Raw genomic sequence first — 27,354 nt, forward strand, 5'->3', positions numbered from 1 at the left:
CGCGTCTTTGCAGGCCTTGTTTCGATACCCGGCTAACCCGGCCACAGTGGCGGGAGTTTACGAAGCGATTTTTTATCGCCAGCTGTCTGCGATGGCGCGCCTGGTAAAGCGTATAAATTTAGCTCGCCGGTCTCAAAATGCTCCTTTTGCGAAGTTTTCGTCGTCCTTGCACGTCGCTTCTTTGTCACCGTTCGGTAAGATTTGCAGCCCGCTGCACCGCTGCGGCAGTTTTCTCGGTTTTGTCGTTTCCTTCGGTGTGCGGCCAGTGCGAAGTCTTTTTCCGTCTTTGCACGCTTCGCGCTCTTCTTTTGAAGCGCTTAGCGCTTCATTTCAAGATGAGCTTGCGGCATGTGAAGAAACGATGCTCCGTGGTACACTGCGACAGCGTGGATAGTACCATTGGTGTCACGCTACACCGATTCCCGCTGGACTTTCACAGGTGAGCTCTTGAAAGTGTCGTCTGCTCTAGGTATGCGTGATAGCTTCGATATGGTTTCGCCGGGCTGTTCGCTCGTGTTTCATAGCTGTAACCCGTTCGTGCGTACTTGGCTTCATGTTTTCGGGGATATTTATGTACTACACTGCAGGGCACACACTTTCAGTGCTGAGGTGTGCGAAAGAGGCCCACATTTTTCTAATTTATAGTGAGTTTCATGCAGCTGACTATCACCAACGTGAACTTCACACCGGGCTCTCAGGAGCAACCACGTGCACGCTAGTGACCGGGAGGCCCATTTAGAACAAAGTTTGCTACCTGACAGCTCTGAGTACGACATTGTTTAGTTTTGCAAAACCATGAAGCCAATTTGAGGATCCCCTCGCAACTGGGAGTATCGAAACTCAGCCTCGTGTATGTGCGCGGCTTTGAGGAGGCTTTAACTGGATTCGCTCAGCAGGAGTTATTGCCTGCCTTGGTATTGCTGTCCTACATATACATGACTGTCAGGGTAATTTTAAACGCACTTCACTCTCGTCACTCGTTGAGCTTAGAAAAGCAGCTAGCCGCGTGGCATGAGGATGAGCATTACCGCACTCTGGGGCGCTGAGAGCTTGGCGCGAGCATTTACTACCATAGTTCAGATGTAATGCAAGTATAATTTACTGTAGTTAGCAGTGACAGGAATAATGACGCATTGGCGTTTCGAGTATGCGTATTCTTTTTGGCGCAGTTGTATCTAACGTGCATGTTGCATCACGTCCAGGTGCCGAGCGTGGGCGCAGTTCTGCCGCAACGTCAGCCTGGAGAAGAAGGCGCCGTCGCAGCTACGAGAACTCAGGATTTGCTCGAGGCACTTCGAACCATCTGTGTATCTGCCGTCAGGAAGGCTGCGACACGATGCTTTGCCTACTCGAGCAAGCATTGCCGGTAATTTTTGTTATCAAACTTTTAAGGCATTCGCCGCTCTTGAAATGTCAGGTTTTGTGAAAAAATGAAAATTTTCCTTTTTGTCGTAACCGTAAACAGTCTAGCGTCTTTTGCAAAACGAATTATGTATCTGTCTTGTGGCTTTAAAAATTACAGTAAATTTTTACCTGCACCCTGCTAAGCGAAAACTAATATGGAAGTATCTCTTTCACGTGAGCACATATAATTATATACATGTCGTGTGTGTGTGTATGTATATCATGTATGTATGTACATATATATATATATATATATATATATTCGTTTTACGTCTCTTGCATGCAAGTTTAGCGATTCAACAGTTGTCAGTATTTGAATCAACTAGACGCTCACACAAGGGGGTGCTCCAGCCCTTTTATTTGTGTACTTTCTGTATGCCGTGCGACATTGTACAAGGCGTATTTTTCCGCTGTTGGGATCGAAACTTCTTTTCTCCCGGTATGCACTGTACACTGCATGTGAGGTTCGTGACAAATGTCCAACATAGCATAGAATTAGGTTTGTGCTTGTGGTAAGCTAATGGCACAAGCTTAGTAGGCGAAGGGTGCTCAAGCGAATTTCTAGGCACGGGTGCGGAAAAAGTACACTGACGGTGTGAATACTCTTGCCTGATATTTCCGGTAAAAAAAAAAGGATAATGGAAGTGGGATATTTGGTAGTCTGGTATGGCAAAGAGCTCCAAAGGATCTTAACGTGAGTCTGTCAGTCTTCCGGTTCAGACTGTTTGATGCCGCTAGCCACTTTAGCAACGGAAACCAGGCGACTCTACATGTTTTGCAGCAAGTGGGAGTTGAATCTTTCATATTCACCGTGAAACCTTGTCTCATGAACGGTCCCTGTCGTGTCCAGAGGGCATTCTCGTCCTTCCTTTGATAGCTCAAAAGAAGTGAGGGGGAAAAAAGGGTGAGCCTTCCTAAATGTTTGATGAATTTTAGTACTCCAGAACTTTGCTTTCTTGTATGCAGAGCTTCTTTTTTCACCTTCAGTCTTATCAGGATGCAATCTTATGCCGATTTGGGCAAGGTACGCTTGGTGAAAAGCTTCTCGAGATATTGTGTGCTCATGTGTTATGTATCAAAGCACGCACTGAACGATTATAGAAATGCACTAATAATTGTTTGTGTTGTTGCCTTTTACCTCAATATTCATGCTAGCGAAAGCCAATGTTTGTACAGGTTTTTATTTTTTGCGATAATTGCTTACGAATTCATTCTTGTTGCATCTCATTGCGTAGGCCATAGGCTGACCTGCATAAATCTGTAAACAATATGGGGCACATTACTTGATTTGCGAGCTATCGTTGTTTGTGTGATAGGCGAATTTCGCACTCTTCAAAGTAAAACATAGCATATGAAAATTGCAAATGATTTACTGGTGCTCCACAGCTGCTGATGACATCAAACTAATGTGCCTAACGATTAAGGGTGGTAAACAGAATTTTATTTCATTGGATAAGCATTTTTCTTTCTAGAGTGGTGACAATGTGAACCGCATGCTGTGGAAGCTATAGTTCTTTGGAAATGATTTACTATAAAGGTACTGAATTCTCTTTTCTCTCCGCAATAATGTTGCCATTTCAGACACCTCAAGCGAATGCAGCAGCGACATGGACTGTTCACAATCTCTGAGCGAAACTTCGGCATTAGTGCGCCGGGCTGGAGAACCAGGTGAGCAGGGTTGTATGCATAACTGACATAAATCTTTTGAAAATGGTGACGACTGAAAGCTCATTGGACTGCTTCCTATGATAGCTGCTGTCTCCGGTGAACCTGTTTCCAAGGGGTACGTCCAGAGTCGGCCGTCCCAGTCGCTGCTACTCTTCCAAGAAGGTGATTGTTATTTCGTATCTGCTCGAACAGCCTGAGGAGGTATGGCTCAGAAATATGCTACAATTCCTTGTCTGTGCGCTGTGCAGATGCAGATGGTGCCAGCCCTACTGGTTCTACGCTGAACCAAGCTTGTTCCCACGCCAGTGGCTTCATAATGGTTCAGTGTAAGTGTTCATTCCGCCTGTGGTGCTTAGTTATTATTTGTGCATTGTTGGGTTGCTGGCTTCCCTGTCAGAACTGTGCTGTCACTATATTTTGTTCTTTATATTCTGTGGGCGCAGCTGACCACACATATGCAGGACTAAGCACTGAAGCAAGCGCTTCATCTCTGGAACCTGGCACGGCAGGGGTGGCCGCAACACTGTCAGCGAGTGCTGATCTGTCACCAGGAGCTCCGTTCAGCAGTTCGCCTCTTTCTTATGAAGGTTAGCAATTTTACAACGCTTTCGCAATATTGCGCACTTTTTGGTGCTACAGGACTACATGCAGCTATGACTAAACCCGACGTAGCAACTTATTGCTCTTCCGTCGACTCTGTACGTTGCAGGATCTTTCACCAGCCCCATCAATGAAAGGCGGCCACTGCAGAAACTTCGAGCCAAGCTCAGGCAGCTGCGTAACCGCAACAAGAGGCTGCAAGGACTGCTGCTTCAGCGCCGTCGCATGAAGACCACTGCCGAATTGGTAGATAGTCTGCGTGAGCATTTAACACCAGCTGTTGCTGCTTTTGTTGAAGCTCAGTTAAAGATGCACAATGTCAGCAGGTTTGGCCGTCGATGGTGCAGCCAAAACAAAATCTTTGCTTTAGGTTTATACTTCCACAGCCCAAAAGGTTACAGATATTGCAGGAAACTCCTGAAACTTCCATCTGTTAGGTCACTGCAGCTGTGGCTTGCACGCGTACCATTGAGGGTTGGATTTTATCCTGAAGTTTTTGATTTGATCGAGAAACGGGCAGCGTCTTTTCCACGGCAAGACAGGGCTTGCACCATAATTTTTGATGAAATGCATGTTTCAAAGGAGCTGTCGTACAATCCAGTGTCGGACAGATTTGAAGGCCTTGAAGAGTACAGTGCAGCACAAGGTCCAAATCTTGCAAACAAGGCGCTTGTGTTCATGGCCAAAGGAATATGTACGCCGTGGAAGCAGCCTCTTGGCTACTTCTTTGCAGATGAGGCAGCGCCTGCAACTGTTCTGCATGACCTTCTCTTCAAATGACACAAAATGTTGGTTGGAGCTGGATTGCAGCCTGTGGCTGTGGTTTGTGATCAGGGGAACCAAAATGTTTCTCTGTTTTCGAAACTTGTGACCCCTGAAAAGCCGTACTTAAGTGTGAATGGTGAACCGCTTTTCTTTATTTTTGATCCACCGCATTTGCTCGAGTGCTTGCGCAATATGCTCTTCAAGTATGACTTCAGGGTAGGCAGTGACACAATTAAAAGCTCGTACATACGACAGGCTTATGAGAAGGATCGAGAAATGCAAATTCGGTCCATCCCAAAGTTGAGTGCCCGGCACTTTAATTTAACTTTTGCTTCGAAGATGTCTGTGAAACTCGCAGCACAGGTATTCAGCAATCATTGCGCTGCTGCATTGTGCACATTGGTAACATTCCAACAGTTGCCATCAGAGGCTATCCACACAGCCAGATTTGTTGAGAGGATCGATAGACCCTTTGACAGTCTAAATACTTCACAGAAGCGGGGAAAGTCTCCGTATGCATCTGCAATTTGTGCAGGATCTGTGCATGAAGAGTTTTTGCAAGAGTGTATTGCAGTTTTCGAAAACATCGAAGTTCTAGGCTGTGCGTGGCAGCCTCTTTGCATCCGTGGCTTCTGCCAAACTATGAGGGCTGTGCTGCTGTTATGGAACCACCTGGCCTCTCGCTATGGTTTGACATACCTCCTTACCAGGCACCTGAACCAGGATGCACTTGAAAACACCTTTGCTATTGTTAGGTCGAAATCTGGATCGAACAGCAACTCGTCTTGCCGGCAGTTTCAAGCAGCATTTAGGCATCTTTTAGTTAGCAACCTTTTCAAACTGTCGGAAAGCAGCAACTGTGCTGAAGACATGTCTAGCCTTCTAGCCACTCTCCCAGTTTGTTTATCTAAGTCTGCTCCTTCTCTCTGTACAGCTGCCACATCTTTGCCAGTTGCAGTAGAAGTTTTGCCATATGATTATCAGTCTCCAATACTAGAGAACAACATTGTCTATTTTGCTGGCTGGCTTGCCTACAAGTTTATGAATGATCACAGGTGTGTTACAGGGCCACATACGTGCGAGGTGAGGCTAGAAAATGCCGCCTTTGCCGATCAGAGCGAAGTTCTCTTGTACTTAAGTGTCAAAAATCCTGGAGAAGGTGACTTTGGGAGCCTGTCAGTTCCTACACCCTCGTTTGTAGCTTTCATCAATGCTTGCGAGCAGGTTTTTGTCGCATCTAGTTCCAATATTGTGGGAAAAGAACAAGTAGGGCATGATCTGTGCATGTTGCTTCATGCCAAGGTAGAAAAATCGCTGACTGTGTGTGGTGATGACGTTTATGATGGTTTGTTTGCCCTGCTCGTCAGGGTGAGGCTGCATTGGCTTGCACGCAGAAAAACTGCACAGTCAAACTACTCAACGGAAAGCCACGAAGCAAGCACTGAGGCTAAGCGAATGAAAAGGATGCAATTCCCGAGCTGTTGGCTGAATATTTTGTGAAGTTGCTGGCTATTATGCAGCCTGTGCAACAAATCAGCTTAGTCTGGTTTAACGGTTGCAAAGGGTTTTTTTCTGGTTCACAGCCTGGTTTTATTCTTTTATTTTTTACTTGTGTATTTTGATTTGCTAGGATGTGACGTGGTTGCTCACAGGGGCAATGGTTTAACAATGTAGCATCTTTCATCGTTCATTCCACTATGTCACTCTTTTAGGGTACTTTTATGCCATGTACAGCCTGTTCATGTGTCACCTATGTACTTGTGCAATATTATCAGATAAAACGCCATACCGATAAAGCGAATGCCTCTGAAAGGAGACTTTCTAGGCAATGGATTAACCTAGTTTCCGTGGCGCTGGGATTAATTTTTCCACCTGCTCGCCCCCCCCCCCCTGCAGTTCCGTGCTGGCAGGTATAATGAAATCAACCATTGTCATCATAACTACCACTCCGCACCACTGGCTACCAGGCCACCTTTTAGCAGGCTAGTTGCATCTCAGAGTTTTTAGTAGGATCTTTGTCAGCGCAACGAACAGAACAGCGCGGGACTTTTATCTGGCTATATTGTAGCGTACAGTACACTGATTACATGCTTTACTGCCCCGCGAATGTCCTTGCACTTCATGTGTACTTTTGTTGACGTAAAATTACTTCAAATTGATCCGGCTAACGACTACAAGTACTCTGGAGATGGTACGCCGGCTCAATGTATGGTATTTGCTCCTACGTTGAGCACGTTTGAGGGTGCTAAAGCTGGCTTTAACATTGCCTTGCAGATGTAAACGCACCTGCTATATTCTTTCAGCTGAAGAAATTAAATGTGAAGAACAATCCCAGTGTGCTCTATGGTCTGTGTTGATGCGCCTACTTATGTCATGTTATGTTTGCTTCAATTGAAGCTGTCGTAGTATTGTTTTCTATACTTTTCAATTTCCTAACTGACAACGTTCGTGGCACTTCAGGGCTTTTTCCTATCTGCACTGTGACTATTGAGATGATTAGCCAACTCAAACAATACTGCTTGTGCTGCCTGTGACATGTATTTTTTGTTTGTGTGCTTTGTGACTGTATTTGTTTGGTTGCTGCAATAAACAATGAATATGAAACTATGAAAACCATACTTGCCGTACACTCTATTGCGAACTGTGCACTTGAGCCAGTGCTTTGTGCATCATACCTTGCTGTACTCAAAAGCAGCTTTTGAGTACAGTGGAAGTGGTACGTGCGCCATTTGCGCCATCCTGCTCCAAACTGCTTTCCCTGCGCCATCCTGCTCTAAAACACAATTTTGCGCCATAACTCCGCCGCGCCGGCCACTTCGATGTTTTACCGTCAAATTTAGCGAAGCCTATGGGTTATTTTTCCTCTCACTGTGGGCTAGCCGATCTGATCCGATCCGATCCGATACTTCGTGCGAAGCTGTTTGGTGTTGTTAGAGTGTACTAGAACATGGAGAGAGTCCGGAACGGCCGCTCTTTCAATGCATTCAAAGTGAAGCCAAACGACCGTAACGCCGCTGGGGGCGCTGCGATCGGTAGCACTCACGCGGCGTGGTGCCGAGGTAGAATGTGTGCTTCCCACGCAAAAGACCTGGGTTCGAATCTCAGCAAGGGGTAGTGTTTTTCTCTTTTTTTTTAATACTTCATGCGTTGATGTTTATATTATCTATACGGCTGCTTAATTCTTGCTTCCGTTGCCATCTAATGCAACAAAGAGCCAACCATAACATGCAGGAATAATAACAAAATAATTTTTTTTAACGTTGAACTATAATTACTGCAGCGCCACCTCACGGGAATGGACAAAACTATCTCAAATAAAACATAGCCTCCGAGACCCGTACGCATACACAAGCCTGCCGACGCCGGCTCGACGGGCTCCGCCGTGCGATCATTGCGCGCTCTTGACTTGTCGTCTGCTAGGAGCGGACGTCATGTAAAATTCTCTGCGAAACAGACGTTTGAAAAAAGAAATAAAGAAAACAAAAATGTACTATTTCTTTACTCTATGTTACAGCTGAAGCAAAGTAAAATAAATTATGGAAATTCATTTATGTGTGTTAATTATTCGTCAACGGCCGCCTCGTTGTAGGCGCACTTTTTTCATCTTTTTGCCGTCTGCTTCGATTTCAACGGCAGCGAAACAGAAAAAGGCGTCCAAGGCTCCTCCGCTTGCTGTGCTTTTAATGTTCACAGATCCAGCTTGCCCCCTAAAGAGGTAAGTGGAACTCGTAATTATAACATGCTGAATTAGAAAAGCGCCAACCACAATAAAGTGTTGTAGCATATTTTGTAGTATGTGACATCGAATATGACAGATAGCAACACACGGCTCCACCGTTGTCGGTAAAGTTCAAACACGGAATTGTTTAACGTGAGTATGTTAGCTTTCTAAAACTTTGCAGGTTAAATTAGGTGTTTGCGAACGTGACGAAGTGTTTCGAAAGAACAGGGAAAGGCGTGCTCGTTGACGATGCTTTATATATGAGCTATAATGTACGTTTACTTGAAGGTGGGCAGAACATGGCAATAGCCGTGCAAGTGATTACATTATCTTAAGTAGATCAGTGCAATTCGGACCATTTAGTGTTCCAAATGAGCATAAGCAAACATTTAATATATTTTTTTCCTGTTTGGTATTAAGATATATTGCTCTACCGTAGCCTTTTGCCCGTTGTGTTGCACAGCTAGCCCAGTAAATGTCTCGTGTGGTTTGTGTCCTAGGAGCAATATGTATAACTCCAAGAAGCTTTACATTTCGGTAGCACTTGCATGACTGTGGTAATCCCTCAATTAAACCCAGACGGTAACCACCTTCCGCTAAGATTTGGTAGAAAATATTTATTTACTTATTTATTTATTTAGTTATTTATTTACCTAGCTACCTACTAATTTATTTACTTTTTTTACTTAATACTAATAAATACCTACCATCGGAGTTGCGTAGTATGTATTGCGAATGTACTGGTTATATATTGTATGCAATTATGTTGTAAGAAGTGTCAGAAAAACATTGTTAGGGCAGTTAAAGTGATACGATAGCAGATCAGTGAGGGTGTAACAAACGTGGAGAAATATGTGCTACTTCGTTGTTTCTTTAATAGCCATAATATTTCACCTAGATGAAAACATGCGTGCATTCGCCTATATATATATATATATTATATATCCTTGTGAGCCCTAATTGCCAATTTTGTATGATCTGGAGCAGATTGAACAGATTGTTTTCGATCGAGCGTTTGCCACTATTTACTGGGTATTTAACTCAAGCCTCTTCGCTTGCAGTGTACACGAGAGTGATAAGTTTTATACATATTTCCAGGCAATGAAACCAAAGAGGCGGAACTTCTGCTCTGTTCCCGGGTGCGCGGCAAACTCCAGGAGAGTATCCGAAGATCGGAAACGTTCCCTGTTTGTTGTCCCTAAGAGCCCTACCCTGAGAGAGAAATGGGAAGACAACTTGCAACTGCGCAAAGGAAGCTTGACAATCATGAGTGCGGTGTGCGAGGCACATTTCGAGCCACGTCATGTTATCCGAGACTTTGTCCACACCATACACGGCAAAGAAGTCAGGCTGCCCCGTGAGCGGCCAAAGCTAGCCGTTGGAGCGGTGCCTGTCGGAGTCAGCGCAGGGCATCGACTGCAGGGCGATGGAGGGGAAGATACCAAGCAGCCGACGCATCCTGATCACACCAAACTGTTCGGCACAGCTACCTTGGATGACACTCAAGAGACCCGTGAGCCATCAACGGCCCAGTGCGAAAAGAGAAAAAGGACATCCAGCGCTGCGAGCCTTACGGAAAATCTGCTAATGAAGTATAACAAAGCAGATCACTCCATGAATGACGGTAATCTGGAGATAGACTGTGTAGACAGCAATGACCAAAAAAACACGCCGACCCTCCTGTCTCTGATGACGCCTTCAACATCCAGATGGACAGTTCTTCAGTTCCCGAACGTTGGTGGTGTGTTCTACGTGACCTCTAGACTGGCACCACCAGCAGAAATATATCATGAACGAGTTGTATTCCTGACGTATGAGGAAGACACACTGCTCTGCCGGACACACATTAACGGCATTCTTTACGATGAAAGGAAAGGTCTTTCCCTGGCAGATGCGGAAGAACATATAAAGAAAGTTGATGCAATGTCAGTTTGCCGAGGCGCCATAGGGAAGAATGAGCTTGCTGAAAGCCATGTCAGGATTACAGCCTCAGGTCTCGATCTCAGGTGCCATGGAGAAGTCTTCTACAGTACAAGCTGCCAGTGCACGGTACCTGACAAAGGTGAGCCGATTGCATACGAGTCAGATGGACAAGGGTCTCTAAATAAAGGAGTGCGCGCATACTTCGATAAAATATATGTGGTTGAGCAACCGGAAGCGCAAACATAGCGAAACTTACAGCATTATTAATGTGTGCTTTTATTTGCATTACTTTGTTCTGCATGGTTTTCCACAGGAGTAGAAAGTGTCGGGCCACACGCATGAATATTGGATGCTTGAGCAAAATAATACACTATATACATATTCCATTAAAGCGATAAATTATAGCCAGTCACGCACACACTTGTACGTGCGTACGTTGTCCAGAAAGCGAGAAACTACGCGTGCGTTGTCTAGTCCAAGTAGGTTGTGCAATCAGCAGCCATGAGGAATGTGCGACTTTGTCTTAACGTTAATGTTTTAACACACAAATAAGCAGGAATTGCGGAGGAAAATATTATTTTAAAAAAATTATGGGGTTGTACGCGCCAAAACCACTTTCTGATTACGAGGCACGCCGTAGTGGAGGACTCCGTAAATTTCGACCACCTGGGGTTCTTTAACTTGCACCTACGTCTAAGTACACGGGCGCTTTCGCATTTCGCCCCCATTGAAATGCGGCCGCCGTGGCTGGGATTCGATGCCGCGACCTCGTGCTCAGCAGCCCAACACGTACCATAGCTACTGAGCAACAACGGCGGGTTGAAAATATTCTGTTAATGACAATAAGGTATACTAAGGTTCATTACTGGTAATTATTTGCAGGTGGAAAATGCCGACCGTGTGCCAAAGGAAGGCTGTCCATCATGAGGAGGAAGTATGAGCTGAGCCGTTCCGGCGCTACAAAACGCAGTCGCTACCGCCAACAGAAGAACTTGAGACAGCAGCACCGGCGACTAAAAACTAGACTATCGAACCTGAAAGAAAAGCCGCAGGCGATGACGAAACAGTGTAAAGGGGTGAAGCAAGCCACGTTTGAAGAAAGCATTGAAGGCATGCCTCAAAAGCAAAGAGAAGCAGCACTCCATTTTTTCCGTGCTTCCAAGCGAAAAAGCACCCGGGGCATGGAATTCACACAGGATTGGATTCTAGAGTGTCTGCTCATGAAGATGAAGAGCCCAAAGCTGTACAACTACATGAGGAAGAACAAAATTCTAGTTTTACCTAGTGAAGATACTTTAAGGAAATATTTAAGCTCGTATAAGACAGGCTTCGGTTTTTGCACAAGAGTCCTCAGGGCCCTGAAAGAACAAACCAGAGGGATGGACTCCTTTAAGAGGCACGGAGGCCTTCTAGTCGACGAACTGAAATTGTCGGAGCACTTGTCAGTCACATCTGCAGCCACAATTGAAGGTTTGGTAGACCTGGGCCGGTTTACACCGCCAAGAGAAAAATATGAGCCATGCGACCACGGCATGGTAATTATGTTTGCGCCATTCACAGGCAAGTGGACGCAGGTTCTTGCAGTGTTCGCAACACATGTAAACGTGAAATGAATGAATATTTGATGTTTAATGGCGCAAGGGCCAGATGTGGCCAAAGAGCGCCATGCTAATGATTAATGAGTTCGCAGTGCCTGATGGGTTTATGGTCTTAATGCGCTGTGGCTGTAAAGGGGCCTAAAAGTGTTGATGTAAATTCCATAAAATGTACGAGTAATAAAGTTATGGGAATGACTATTGGCGAGTACTGTGAACATTAAAATGGATTGAGAAAGGATGATGCAATATATAAAATATGTGATTGTCTAGATGTATAATATTGTCTAGAGCACTAGTGCCTCACCGGGACCCTTGAAACGCAAGGGCCTAGAGGCATGTGCTATACAGAGAATCTATCCTAGCGATATCCTCTGGAAAGAGAATGCGCTAAGAAATGAATGGGCTTGTAACATGTAGTACAACATCTTTCAAGAAAGCGAGGACTGCTTTGGTACCAAAAAGCGGTTCTACCCCAAGGAACATGGCCGGATGCAGAGGGACGTGATGGCTGTATGCAAAAGGAAAATGTTTTCTCCTGTCTTTTTCGGCTTCCCGGCACTCCAGGAAGACATGGAGGACGGTCAGCCGGTCGCCACATCTACCACAGGTTGCAGGCTCGTTACCAGTCAAAAGAAAATTATGAGTGCCAAATGTGTGTCCTATTCTCAGTCTAGTGAAAAGGACGTCTGTTCTTCGTGTTTTCGTTGTTGGCTGCCATAAACCTAACTTAGGCTTAATTACGTGAAGCTTATTGCTCGTTTCTGCGTCCCACAAGCGTTGCCAGTGGCTTCGCAGTTTGTTTCTGAGGAAAGGCTTCATGTCTGTGACAGGGACTGCAGCAGAACGGCTACCCTGCGATGCCACTGATTTGGCCATCTCGTCAGCAAGCACATTTCCCTCGATTCCTCTATGGCCAGGAACCCAGCATATTACAACATGTCTGTGTAATGAGTAGATGTTACATAAGTGTGTGTAGAGTTCATTGAAGACAGGATTTGTATGCTTTTGTAAAGAAATTAGTGCTTTTACAAGACTTAACGAGTCTGTGAATATTATTGCTCTGTCAAGTTTCAGTGTCTTGATGTGTTTTACTGCAGACAGTACTGCATAGGCTTCTGCAGTGAAGATACTTGTTAGGGGGTTCAACATGTCAGATTCAGAAAGAGAGTGGCCAACAGCAGCGTAGGATACACCAGCATGGGATTTGGACGCGTCTGTGTAAAACTCGTAGCAGGAGTACTTCGATTGAAGCTCTCGGAAATGCATAGCAATTTCAAGCTCAGGAGCGTGCTTCGAGACCTCTACAAAGGATGTGTCACATTCTATCATCTGCCACTCCCAGGGCGGTAATAGATTAGCAGGAGCCATTAGGCGATGTTCGAGTATTGGGACATCCATTTCTTTACTAAGTTCTCTTACACGCAGCGACAAAGGAAGTCTCATGGAGGGTCTGTTACGGAAGAGTGTTTCACACGTTAAGTCGTTTACTGTCGTGAAACACGGATGTTCCTTATTAGAGCGCACTTTAAGAAAGTAGGTGAAGCTAATGTATGTTCTCTGAATATGTAGTGACCACTCGTCTGACTCTGCATATAGACTTTCGACGGGGCTTGTTCTAAATGCGCCAGTGGCGAGGCGGATGCCCAGATGATGAACGGGGTCTAACATTTTTAGCGCACTCGGTGCAGCAGAGTGATATACTACAGCACTATAATCTAGCCGTGATCTAACTAGGCTCCTGTAAAGATTCAACAGGCACCTCCTGTCGCTACCCCATGTAGTGTGGGATAGGACTTTAAGTAAGTTCATGGTTTTTAGACATTTTGCTTTCAGACTTCTTATGTGTGAAATGAAGGTAAGCCTGGAGTCAAGGATAACACCTAGAAATTTGTGTTCTTTGTTAACAGGAATTTGTTGTCCACCCAGTTCTACACAGGGATCAGGTACCAGGCCTCTCTTTCTTGTGAAGAGAACACAAGAACTTTTGTGCGGGTTAATTTTAAATCCATTTTGGTCTGCCCACTTGGACACCTTGTTTAAGCCCTGCTGTACCTGTCTTTCACATACTGTAAGGTTGCAGGATTTGAAGCCTATCTGTATATCGTCTACGTATACGGAATAAAAAATGGCTGGGGGCAGTGAAGAACGAAGTGTATTCATCTTAACGATAAAGAGAGTGCAGCTAAGTACGCCTCCCTGGGGTACACCAGTTTCCTGCGTAAAAGGACGTGACAGTGCATTACCGACTTTTACACGGAAGGTACGATTTGACAGATAGCTTTCGATTATGTTCAGCATATTTCCACGGATGCCCATTTCCGACAGGTCTCGCAAAATCCCGTAACGCCATGCCGTGTCATAAGCTTTTTCCATGTCAAGGAATATCGATAGGAAATACTGTTTATGTATAAATGCATCGCGGATATTTCCTTCAATGCGCACAAGGTGATCGGTTGTTGACCGCCCTTGTCTGATGATGATATGTAGTGTTTAATGGCGCAAGGGCCAGGTTTGGCCAAAGAGCGCCATGACAAATGGTAGTGTTATCGATGTATTATGGAGATGTGACTTGGCTGTAAAGTGGCCTAAAAATTGTCGCTGTAAAGTGCGTAAAATCTACGTGCTATAAAATTATGGCGATGACTAATGACGATTACTAAGAACATTAAAATCCATCGTACAAGAATGATGCAAAATCAAAAATATGTAGGATGTTAAAATTACTTGGAGCACTGCTGCCTCGCCAGAGCCCTTGAAAGACAAGGGCCTAGAGGCATGTGCTATACTAAAGAGATATCGCAGCGGCATCCTCTGAAGAGAGGACCCGCTACGAACATGTAGGGCTAAAAACATGCAGGACGACATCTTTCAGGAAATTTAGTACTGTGTTGGTGTCAAATAAAGGTTCTGGGCCGAGTAGCATTACGGGATGTAGGGGGATGTGCTGCCGGTATGCTAGGGAAAAATGTTTTCTTCTTTCAGATTCGGCTGCCCGACACTCTAGGAGGACGTGGAGGACGGTCAGCCTCTCCCCGCATCTACCGCAGGTTGGAGGATCATTTTCAGTGAGTAAGAAGTTGTGTGTGCCAAATGTGTGTCCTATTCTGAGGCGACAGAATAGGACATCTGTTCGCCGTGATTTTGTTACGGAGGGCCAAGAACCTAACTGTGGCTTTATCACGTGCAGTTTGTTATTTACTTCTGCGTCCCACTTACGTTGCCAGTGGTTTCGCAGTTTCCTTCTTAAAAAAGGCTTCAGATCCGTGACAGGGACCGAAGCAGTAGGGCTGACTGTATGCAATGAAATTGATGTGGCCATCTGGTCTGCTAGAACGTTACCCTCGATGCCCCTATGTCCAGGCACCCAGCATATAATGACATGCTGGTTAGACATATACGCTCTACAGAGGACGGAATAGAGCTCAGTAATTACGGGGTTTCTGTGTTTACAGTGTGACTTCAAGGCTTTTACGACGCTTAAGGAGTCTGTAAATAAAATTGTTTTTTGAATATTTGATTTTCTGATATGTTTCACAGCCGACAATAGTGCATGGGCCTCAGCCGTAAATATGCTTGTTTCAGGGTGCAGTACACCGGATTCCGAGAAGGATGGCCCAATGGCTGCGTAGGACACCCCGGCATGCGACTTAGAAGCGTCTGTATAAAACTCTGTGCACGAGTACTTGTACTGGAGCTCCAAGAAGTGCATTTTGACATGTGTCTCTGACGCATGTTTAGTGACCTGTACAAAGGATGTGTCACACTCTATCAGCTGCCACTCCCAGGGTGGTACTATCTTAGCTGGAGGCATTAGGCGCTGGTCGAGAACTGGGACATCCATTTCCGTGCTAAGTTCTCTTGCACGCAGTGAGAAAGGAAGTCTCATAGAGGGTCTGTTATGAAAAAGTGTTTCACATGTCAAGTCGTTAACGGTTGTGAAACACGGATGTTCCTTATTAGAGCGCACTTTGAGAAAATAGTTGAAGCTGATGTAAGTTCTCCGAAAATGGAGTGACCACTCATCGGACTCAACATACAAACTTTCAACAGGGCTTGTTCTAAATGCGCCAGTGGCCAGACGGATTCCCAGATGGTGAACGGGGTCTAACATCTTAAGTGCGCTCGGTGCGGCAGAGTGATAAACTGCGGCTCCATAGTCTATTCGCGACCGAACTAGGCTCCTGTAAAGATTTAACAGGCACTTCCTGTCGCTACCCCATGTTGTGTGGGATAGGATTTTAAGTAGGTTCATTGTTTTTAGACATTTTTCTTTAAGATGTTTTATGTGAGGAATGAATGTGAGCCTAGAGTCAAGAATAACACCAAGGAATTTGTGTTCTTTGCTGACAGGAATTTGGTGTCCGCCCAGTTCTACACAAGGATCTGGGACCAGGCCTCTCTTTCTTGTGAAGAGAACACAAGAACTTTTGTGGGGGTTGACCTTAAATCCGTTTTCGTCTGCCCACTTGGAAACCTTGTTCAAGCCCTGCTGTACCTGTCTTTCGCATACTGTGAGGTTGCAGGATTTGAAGCCTATTTGTATATCATCTACGTATACGGAATAAAAAATGGCAGGTGGTAGTGAAGCACTTAGCGTGTTCATCTTGACGATAAAGAGAGTGCAGCTGAGCACGCCTCCCTGGGGTACACCAGTTTCCTGCGTAAAGGGACGTGAGAGTTCATTGCCGACTTTTACTCGGAAGGTACGATTTGACAAATAGCTTTCAATTGTGTTCAGCATATTTCCACGGATGCCAATTTCCGACAGGTCTCGCAAGATCCCGTAACGCCATGCCGTGTCATATGCCTTCTCCATATCGAGGAATATCGATAGAAAAAACTGTTTATGTATAAAGGCATCGCGGATATTTCCTTCCATGCGCACAAGGTGATCGGTTGTGGACCGGCCGTCTCGGAATCCACACTGATAAGGATCGAGTATATTGTTGAGCTCAAGGAAATGTATAAGTCTGCGATTTATCATTTTTTCAAGAAGCTTACACAGACAATTAGTTAGAGCTATCGGACGGTAACTAGCCGCCAAGGAAGGGTCTTTTCCCTGCTTTAGGACAGGAACCACAATCGCTTCTTTCCATGTGGATGGGAGGTATCCCGAAGCCCAAATAGTATTGTATAGTGTAAGAAGTGTAACTTGTGCGTCAGTATGTAGGTGTCTGATCATGTCATACATGACTCTGTCTGGTCCCGGTGCAGTGCTTTTACACGTGTTCAAGGCAGCTCTCAACTCGGCAATACCGAAAGGCCGGTTATACGGTTCATTCTGCCTGGATTTTCGTATGATTGGCTTACGTTCTATTATTTCTTTACGTTTAAGAAAGGACTGGGAATAATTGATTGAGCTTGACACACGCTCAAAGTGCTCCCCAAGTGAATCTGCCTGGTCTTGCAGGGTTTCGCCTTGTGTGTTTACTAAAGGGAGGGAGTATGTTTGTCGCCCTCTTATTCTACTAACCCTGTTCCAGACCTTGGCCTCATCTGTATACGAGTTGATACCTGTTAAAAAGTTCTGCCAGCTCTCTCTTCTGGCCTGTCGGCGGGTTCGCCTGCCTTGGGATTTTGCTTTTTTAAAATTGATAAGATTCTCCGCAGTGGGGGAGGCGCGTAGCAACCCCCACGCTTTATTTTGTTTCTTACGAGCGATCCTACAATCGTCGTTCCACCAGGGGACACGCCGTTTGCCTGCCAATCCATTTACTTGTGATATACATTTAGTTGCGGCATCTATGATGAAGGCTGTAAAGTACGCCACAGCTGCATCGATTTCTAAAGAAGACATATCAGCCAGCGAGATGTTAGTAAGAGTTCGAAATTTCTCCCAGTCGGCTGTATGTATCTTCCACCTAGGAGCTTGTGGAGGAAATTCATTTTCTTTAGATGTTCTTAGCAGTACGGGGAAGTGATCGCTCCCGTAAGGATTGCTCGTAACTTCCCATTCGAGTTCGGGCAGTATAGACGCGGAGACTATACTAAGATCTATTGACGAAAAGGTTCTGTTTGCAAGAGAGTAATATGTGGGTTCTTTCTTATTGAGAAGGCACGCTCCAGAAGAAAAAAGGAACTGCTCAACGAGACGACCTCGCGCATCAATACGAGAGTCTCCCCACAAGCTGCTGTGTGCATTGAAATCGCCAAGAACAAGATAAGGTTCTGGCAATTGATCTATCAAGGACTGAAATTCATGTTTGTTTAGTTGGTAATGCGGGGGTACGTAAATCGAACAAATAGTGATGAGTTTGTTCAGTAGGACAACTCGAACCGCTACTGCTTCGAGGGCCGTTCGTAGCTGTAAACATTGACACGCTATGCTTTTTTGAATTACAATGGCAACACCGCCAGATGATGCCATAGCATCATCGCGATCTTTGCGGAAAGTTATGTGCTGTCGAAGAAAATTTGTGTGTTTTGGTTTTAAGTGTGTTTCCTGTAGACACAGCACTTTTGGATTGTGTTTTTGAATGAACTCTTGCACGTCATCAAGGTTCCTAAGCAGACCTCTGACGTTCCATTGAATAATTTGTGTATCCATATTGAAAGTAAATATGTGCTGTGTGTATGGAAATGGAGGTGATGCTTTAGGTTACAGGGCTCTTTCGAGGCCCTGTAACGGGAGTTCTGCCCTTTCTGGAGCGTTCGAGGGAGCCTCGCCGCTCCTTAGGCGCTTGGCGCGCCGTGGGGATAGGTGTAGTGTCCATTGCCTCTTGTGAGGCGCCGGACACGTGCTCTTGTGAGCGAGAAGTTACCAGGGAAGGTACCGCCTTGGGGGGCAAGACCCCTGTGCCCACCAGCCCGGAGGTCGATGGGGCTCCCTGAGGGATTTGGCTGCGCCGGCTGTTGCTAGCGCTGGAAGAGGCCGGGGAGGTTGGGGCAGCCTCGGCTGCGCCCACCTTCGGGGTTGATGGTCCCTTCTGCTCTGGTGGTGGGGCAGCGCTAGCTGCGACCACCATGGGGGCAGATGGCGTAACTGCCGACTCACTGCTTGTGGGTGGCGCTGCCCCCTGACGCGCCACATCGGCAAAGCTTTTCCTTGGCGGGTTTGCTACCCGCCTTCGTGCCTCTTTGAACGATATATTCTCTTTTACTTTTATGGTTACAATTTCTTTTTCCTTCTTCCAGGAGGGGCACGACCGCGAGTACGCGGCGTGATCCCCGTCACAGTTCACACAGTGGAGAGAGTTCTTACAAGCTTCAGTGGCGTGTTCAAGGGCACTGCATTTCGCACATGTTTGGCGGCCCCGGCAGCTCTGCGAGCTGTGGCCGAAACGCTGGCATTTGAAACATCTTAGGGGATTCGGTACATACGGCCTGACACGGAGCTTGATGTACCCGGCCTCGATTGATTCGGGCAGGACACTTGAATTGAAGGTGAGGATTAGGTGCTTGGTCGCAATTTCTTTACCCTCGCGCCTTATCTTGATTCTTTTGACATTTATTACATTTTGTTCGCTGAAGCCCTCCAAGAGTTCAGCCTCAGTGAGCTCCAGCAAATCATCGTCCGAGACAACGCCGCGGGTGGTATTCATCGTGCGGTGCGGGGTTACTACTACTTGGGTCTCTCCAAATGATACTAGTTTAGGCAGTTTCTCAAATTGTTTCTGATCACGGAGCTCCAAGAGGAGGTCACCGCTGGCCATCCTCGACGCCTTATAACCTGGGCCAAAAACTTCGGTAAGGGTCTTAGATACAAGGAACGGGGAGATTGTTCGGACTTGTTTAGCTGGTTTTTCTGTGTGGATCACATGAAAACGAGGAAAATTGTGGACTTGGCGTCCGAAAAACTGAAATACTTCTTCGGTGCGCCCTCGTTTCTGAGGGCGATCAGGTAGCTTAGGAAACGCGTTTTCCATAGGTACAGTTGGGTTTTCGGCCGCGATGCCGACCACCCACCATGGAGCCCAACAGGGGGACGTGACAGAAGTTCCTGCTGGAGAAACCCTGCCAACGCCAGCCGTACATCGCTGCTATAACCAAATACAGCATAACCAAGGCTGGCTAGCTACACAAGGTTAACCCTTGCCGCCAGGAAACTAGGAAGTGAGGAGAAGTGATGAGAAGACAGGAAAGATAAAAAAGGCGAGAGAGAAAGACGAAGATTGGAGAGGAGGACAGGAAAAGGCGACTGCCGATTTCCCCCGGGTGGGTCAGTCCGGGGGTGCCGTCTATGTGAAGCCGAGGCCGAAGAGGTGTGTTGCCTCCGCCGGGGGGCCTTAAAGGTCCAAACACCCAGCTTCAGCTCAACCCCCAGGATCCCCTTTTCCCCAGACACGGCTAAGCCGCGCACGGCTACACGCGGGAGGGTCCAACCCTCGTGTGCTCGGGTCCGTGGTGTCGCAACACACCAAACGCCTGCTTACGCAGACGCCCCTGCGGGGGCCCTTGTCTGAAGCCACACTGATAGAGATCGAGTATATTGTTGAGTTCAAGGAAATGTACGAGTCTGCGATTAATCATTTTTTCAAAGAGCTTACACAGACAATTGGTAAGAGCTATCGGACGATAACTTGCTGCCAAGGAGGGGTCTTTTCCCTGCTTCAGGACAGGAACCACAATCGCCTCTTTCAATGTAGATGGGAGGTATCCCGCAGCCCACAGAGTGTTGAAAAGTGTAAGTAGTGTAAATTGCGTGTCAGTATGTAAGTTTCTGATCATGTCATACATGACTCTGTCAGGTCCCGGTGCAGTGCTTTGGCATGTATTCAAGGCAGCTCTCAACTCGGCAATACTGAAAGGCCGGTTATAGGGTTCATTCTGTCTTGATTTTCTAATTATTGGCTTACATTCTTCGGTTTGTTTATATTTGAGAAAGGACTGAGAATAATGGGTTGAGCTCGAGATGCTCTCAAAGTGCTCCCCAAGTGAGTCTGCCTGATCTTGAAGGGTATCACCTTGTGTGTTTACCAGAGGGAGTGATTGTGCTTGTCGCCCTGTTATCCTAATAACCCTGCTCCAGACTTTGGCCTCATCTGTGTACGAGTTGATACCCGATAAAAACTTCTGCCAGCTTTCTCTTCTGGCCTGTCGGCGGGTTCGCCTGCCTTCGGATTTTACTTTTTTAAAGTTGATAAGATTTTCTGCAGTGGGAGAAGCGCGTAGCAAACCCCACGCTTTGTTCTGTTTTTTACGTGCGATCCTACAATCGTCGGTCCACCACGGGACACGCCGTTTGCACGACAGGCCATTTACTTGTAATATGCATTTAGATGCGGCATCTATTATAAAGGCTGTAAAATACTCCACAGCAGCATCAATTTCTAACGAGGAGATGTCATGCCATGAGATACCAGTAAGAGTTCGAAATTTGTCCCAATCAGCTGTCTCCATCTTCCACCGAGGTGCCTGTGGTGGATATTCGTTTTCTTGAGGTGTTCGTAGTAGTATGGGGAAGTGATCGCTTCCGTAAGGGTTCTTTGTAACTTCCCATTCAAGTTCAGGCAGAATAGAAGGAGAAACTATGCTCAGATCAATCGAAGAAAAGGTATGGTTTGCAAGACAGTAATAAGTGGGTTCTTTCTTATTCAGCAGACACGCATCGGACAAAAAAAGAAATTGTTCAACGAGACGACCTCGCGCATCGATACGAGAGTCTCCCCACAAGCTGCTGTGTGCATTGAAATCACCCAGAACAACATAAGGTTCTGGCAATTGATCTATAAAGGATTGGAATTCATGTTTCGTTAATTTGTGATGTGGGGGGATGTAAAGAGAGCTAATAGTGATAAGTTTGTTTAGAAGAACAGCTCGAACCGCCACTGCTTCAAGAGGCGTTTGTAGCTGTAAAGGTTGACACGCTATGCTTTTATGGATGACAATGGCAACGCCGCCTGATGATGTGACACCATCATGGCGATCTTTGCGAAAAGTTAAATACTGTCGGAGAAAGTTTGTGTGTTTTGATTTTAGGTGTGTTTCCTGTAAACACAGCACTTTTGGATTGTGTTGGTGGATGAGTTCTTGTACATCATCAAGGTTTCTCAGAAGACCTCTGACATTCCATTGTATGACTTGTGTATCCATGTTTAAAGGGAATTGGTGCTGTGTTTACGGAAACGGAAGTGATGCCTTAGATTAGAGAGCTCTTGCGAGGCCCAGTAACCGGGGTTCTGCCTTTTTTGGAGCGTTCGAGGGAGCCTCGCCGCTCCTTAGGCGCTTGGAGCGCCGTGGGGATAGGTGTTGTGTCCATTGCCTCTTTTGAGGCGCCGCACACGCGCTCTTGAGAGCGAGAAGTTTTTCGAGAGAGTCTCACCTCGGAAGGCGAGACCCCTGCGCCCACCAGCCAGGAGGTCGATGGGGCTCCCTGAGCGATTTGGCTGCGCCGGCTGTTGCCAGCGCTGGAAGGGGCCGGGGAGGTTGAGGCAGCCTCGGCGGCGCCCACCTTCGGGGTCGGTGGTCCCCTCTCCTCGGTTGACGGAGCAGCGCTAGCTGCAACCGCCGCGGGGGCAGATGGCTTAGCTGCCGACTCACTGATTGAGGGTCGGACAGCCGCCGGAGGCCGTTGTGACGCTGCCCCCTGACGCGCCACTTCGGCAAAGGTTTTCTTTGGCAGGTATGCTACCCGCCTTCGTGCCTCTTTGAACGATATATTCTCTTTCACATTGATCGTTACTATTTCTTTTTCCTTCTTCCAGGAGGGCCAGGACCGCGAGTACGCGGCGTGCTCCCCATCACAGTTTACACAGTGGGGAGCGTTCTCACACGTTTCAGTGGTGTGTTCTTGGGCACTACATTTAGCACAAGTTTGGCGGCCTCGGCAACTCTGCGAACTGTGGCCGAAGCGCTGGCACTTGAAACAGCGGAGTGGGTTGGGCACGTACGGCCTAACGCGAAGCTTGATGTACCCGGCCTCGATTGACTCGGGCAGGACACTTGAACCAAAGGTGATTATTAAGTGCTTCGTTTGAATCTCTTTACCATCTCGCCTTATCTTTATTCTTCTAACATTGATAACATTTTGCTCACTGAAGCCCTCCAGGAGCTCCGCCTCAGTCAGCTCAAGCAGATCATCATCGGAAACAACACCGCGGGTGGTGTTCATTGTACGGTGTGGCGTTACTGTTATGTGGGTCTCCCCGAATGACACTAGTTTCTGTAGTTGCTCATATTGCTTCTGGTCGCGGAGCTCCAAGAGGAGGTCACCGCTTGCCATCCTGGACACCTTGTAACCTGGTCCAAAAACATCAGTCAAGGACTTTGAGACAAGGAATGGTGATATGTTTCGCACTGCTTTGTTTGGCTTTTCAGAGTGAATGACGTGGAACCGGGGAAAATTCTGGATTTGGTGTCCGAAAAACTGAAAAACATCTTCGGTGCGCCCTCGTTTCGGAGGGCGATCAGGAAGTTTGGGGAAGGGAGTTTCCATGAGAATATATAAGATTCGGCAACAGCGCCGACCGCCCACCACGGAGCCCAACGAGGGGACGCGGCAGAGCTTGTGTACAAGCCTGCACGACGCCAGCCGTACGCCATCACTATAACCCAATATGGTGTACCCAAGGTAGGATATCCACACAAGGTTAACCCTTGCCGCCGTGGAGAAAGGAAGTAAATGGAAGAGAGAAGAAGACAGGAAAGATGTAAAGTGAGAGATAAAGACGAAGGTTTGAGAAGAGAGAGACAGGAAAAGGCGACTACCGATTTCCCCCGGGTGGGTCAGTCCGGGGGTGCCGTCTACGTGAAGCAGAGGCCAAAGAGGCGTGTTGCCGCCGCCGGGGGGCCTTAAAGGTCCGAACACCCGGCATCGGCTCAACCCCCAGGATCCCCCTTTCCCCGGACACGGCTAAGCCGCGCACGGCTACACGCGGGAGGGTCCAACCCTCGTGTGCTCGGGTCCGTGGTGTCGCAACACACCAAACGCCTGCTTGCGCAGACGCCCCTGCGGGGGGAAACGTGAAAGGCGAGTTGCTTGCAAAGCTGCTGGTCGAGGCCGTATTACTCGCAGAAGATGCAGGCCTTTTCGTTGACTTCGTGACGTGCGACGGTGCCACGTGGAACCGCAAGATGTGGAAAGTGCTGGGAATTGGAGCGACTTCAGCCTCTACTAAGTGCAGAATGAGGCATCCGAAAGACGCTAGTCGCTACCTCCATTTCCTTTCAGACTTTCCACACTTGGTGAAGTGTCTGCGCAACAACCTGCTCTGTCACGACTTCGAGACTCCTGATGGCCTGGTACGTTTTCTACGTAACACCGTAACAGCGTCTTGAAGTAAACTTAATTTAGTTGAAAATTGCCGCTTGTGCCCCTCATTTAGTGTTTCAAGTGTCCCGAAGAGTCCACTCAAAAAATTAAAAGCATACATAACTCACATATGTCATGAAATGGCCTCTGACAAAACAAATGGCGCACAAGTACTCAAATGAATCTTGCTATTTTTGTCACTTTATCGCTTGGCTATGCACTTTTCGTCAATACAGGGCAACATTAATCAAGCAATATACTTTTTTTTTTCGTTTCAGGTATCCTTAGACACCGTCAAAAATGTCTACGCCATGGATGGAAGCGCCGTGACACTTCGCGTGATGCATGGGATACGCGAGGCCCACCTGAACCCAAACAACTTCGAGAAAATGCGCGTCACGTACGCCTACCAGCTGTTCGGTCCCCAAGTAATCCGTGGCCTGCGTTTTTTCCAGCAAGATGTGGAGCAAGGAACGGGCAGTTGCATAGAGCCAACGCTGCGGTTTTTTGAGTGAGTTTGCCCAGTATTAGAGGTGGCCACAAGGGCAAAGCGAACGAGGTGATAGCTAAGATAGGAAACCAACGGAATCGTGTAGATGGCGCCGAGCTGGGTTTTTACACAAGGCGCTCGGACGAGCGTATGCTGTAGTGTGAGTGTAGCGCACATATCGCAATTAACAAGTCTGTAAGGTCTCGACGTGTATCACTTTACAGAGCCCTGCTTGTTGTCATAAGGGACGACAGGCAAGTGCAGGCGGTCGCTAAGGCATTTTATTCAGTACGTCACCCTGCAGTGCTTCCACTTGGACACTTCAGCCGGCTGAATCTAACCATTAGAACTGCGCAGTGTTATGGTAGGCACCGCGGACACCTCATCGCCAAGACCTTTCGTTCCCCTCCCGCATTGCCCGGGAACGAGCTGGCTGCGCTTGTTAGCACGCCTGAATATACGCAGTTTCGAAAGTAGAGCGGCGTGTCCAGAAGCATCGCGTTCATCGAGTGAAAGGGCAATTTTGTTTACACACATTCTGTCTCATTTTATAGTTGCTGGGTTTATTTTGTGGCAATTTTGCAACTTTCCGCGCCTTTGATCATCTGTGTACAAATTACGGTGTATGTATTTTTCTAGAACGAAATTATACGAGATGGTCGTGAAACTAAATAATGGAATGAAACACGTGGTTCCGCGCATTGCAGGCAGTATCTATGCATTGTGCGTTATTTTAGAAAATTAGACCACGCGTAGTAACGGCACAAATTAAAAGAAGGACAATAACGCGATGCATCTTTTTTTAATATTTTCTTTCTCTTTTATATATGCAGGATGGTCCACAGTATCATTACCATTATGTCGTCTCGGCACCCCAGAAGTGCGTCACGGATGAACTCAACCGCCGTCGACTGCCTATCTGCCTTCCTTGCGTACGTGACTGAGTGGGAGACACACACGAAAGGAACACGGGGCTTCATGAGTCAGTCAACAGCAGCAGGTTTACGGGTCACGATCAAAAGCGCACTGCTGCTGTTAGAGTACCTGACTTTGAAAATAGGTTACAAATACCTTATGACTTCCAGGCTCAACCAAGACCCGCTGGAGAGCACTTTTGGTATAGTGCGGCAGTGCAGCGGCAATAATGACCACCCTGCACCGCAGCAGTTCCTAGACACAATGTCCTGCATCAGCTTCTCCAACCTTGTGCGCTCGCCAGACAAGGGCAATGTAGGGCCCAACACGGTTCAAGCTCTCTTGTCTCCCAAAATGCGCCCTCGATCCTCGCCTCAGAAGCCGAGCATCGCACATGAACTTGCAAGCATTCCATTTGTAGGCAACGAAGAACTGCTCAACGATTTGTTAGAAGACGAGAACGACCATGCAGCTTATATCTCAGCCAGGAGTGACCGCAGGCTGGTGCACTACATCGGCGGGTATGTGGCACGAAAATGCGTCTTGCCAGTGAAGTGTACCGCTTGTGAAAGGCACTTGCTCGTTTCTCAAGAAGACGCAGGCAGCACCGTCGCCGAGCTCACCCTGCAGTGCGATTACGGTGGCCTTTTGTACCCGTCGTCAAGTTTGTTTGAATTTATAGCCTTTTTGGAGGACACGTTCACAGACTGTTTTAGCACACGCCGCGTGCACTACAACAGTATTCTTGATTTGGTGGAAATTCTAAAAGGCAACAAAGTCAAGCTAGTGGGGTGTGAAGACCACTGCGTTCAGCTGACTGAGCGGATCATGGGTTTCTATCTGCTAACGAGGTTGCGCTTCTACGTCAAAGCCTTGAACCGTGCACGACCGTCTAGGCGTAGATCTGCGCAAGAGAGAAAGCAGAGCAGGTGCTCATAATTGAGCCAGCCCTGGCTCTATATCATTAATTCATGCAGTATGCAAATCAGACTTGCACACATCCCAGAAGAAAATTCATCGATCACAATTACTTCATTCGAAAATGGTATTGATCGCGGTTACCAATTACGGCCCCACAAAAGTTATTGAGGAATTACTCAAAATAATGTCGCGTTGTCGTGACGACGTATAATAACATATACTCAAAAATCCTGACATCAAAACATTAATGCTTTATTGGGCGAACCTGTGCCCAGCAAAACAAGTGGCACTCAAAGCACAAAGACAGCGGTGAGCACATTCGGCGATCATCGAAATCTAATCTGCGAGTCAAGCGCGTCGGCTTTTACATATGACGCGTCGAAAATTACGGCCGTAATTGCTGGTGTCCACGTGCCTTCCAAAAACTGCTACACAATTCGTGTCGCGCATGCAGTCTGCTTATACAAGGCTTGGCGAGAACACGCACAGCAGATAGAATCCACGCTAACATTCGTGTAAGTTCGACTTCGCGCAGGCGCGTCTAACGCTGAGCGACATTAATTTGTTAGCGGGTGAAATGCAGTCTCCGAGATAAGGATAAATGAGCACACGTGTCACAATTGATTGCCTCTACACTACTTCCCTTCGAACTTTTATTATATACTAAACAAACCGACCAGCTGGCTTGCCAGTTTCAGTGCGTCCTCTGCGGCTCATTGACACACATTGGGTAACTTCACTAGCAATATTGATTTTCGAAAATTTCGCCGGTCATCGTTTCTTGTTTTTGTAGTGAAGGCATGTACAGCGACGTTGAAAACTCATTCGATGTGCGCACGGGAAGGCAGGGCGGTAAAGTTGTAATGAAGGGATAACTTACGCACAAGATTGATCGTTATACTGGATCCAGCATCTAGATTCCAATCAATGAATGGTAGCGCTTCATTGCTGATGTGCCTTAGAAAAGACGCGCCTGGTTAGCCCAAAGAAACGTTGACAAAACTCGCCCTTATGTGATTTCCGGGTATAATTTAATTAGGCGACATATCCTATACAAGTGTTCGATCGTCGCTCACCAACATCGGTTGAATTCGTTGGCCGTCATCTGGTAGAGTGTTCAGATGAGGAAACAAATACTTCATGAGCTCCCGGGTTTCCG

General features: G+C 46.9%; 1 protein-coding gene and 1 pseudogene across 1 annotated transcript; both read left to right on the top strand.

Annotated features, from left to right (window-relative positions):
* The first annotated feature begins 271 nt into the window (after positions 1–271).
* LOC142576484 (uncharacterized) lies at positions 272–6,381 on the top strand (annotated as a pseudogene).
* A 4,623-nt stretch (positions 6,382–11,004) lies between these two features.
* On the top strand, positions 11,005–11,694 carry LOC142574881 (uncharacterized). The gene has a single exon (XM_075683879.1). It carries the CDS (start codon positions 11,005–11,007, stop codon positions 11,692–11,694), a length of 690 nt encoding a protein of 229 aa, XP_075539994.1.
* The last annotated feature ends 15,660 nt before the right edge of the window (positions 11,695–27,354 follow it).

This window comes from Dermacentor variabilis, chromosome 3 (assembly GCF_050947875.1).
Source record: "Dermacentor variabilis isolate Ectoservices chromosome 3, ASM5094787v1, whole genome shotgun sequence".
Lineage (NCBI taxonomy): Eukaryota > Metazoa > Arthropoda > Arachnida > Ixodida > Ixodidae > Dermacentor > Dermacentor variabilis.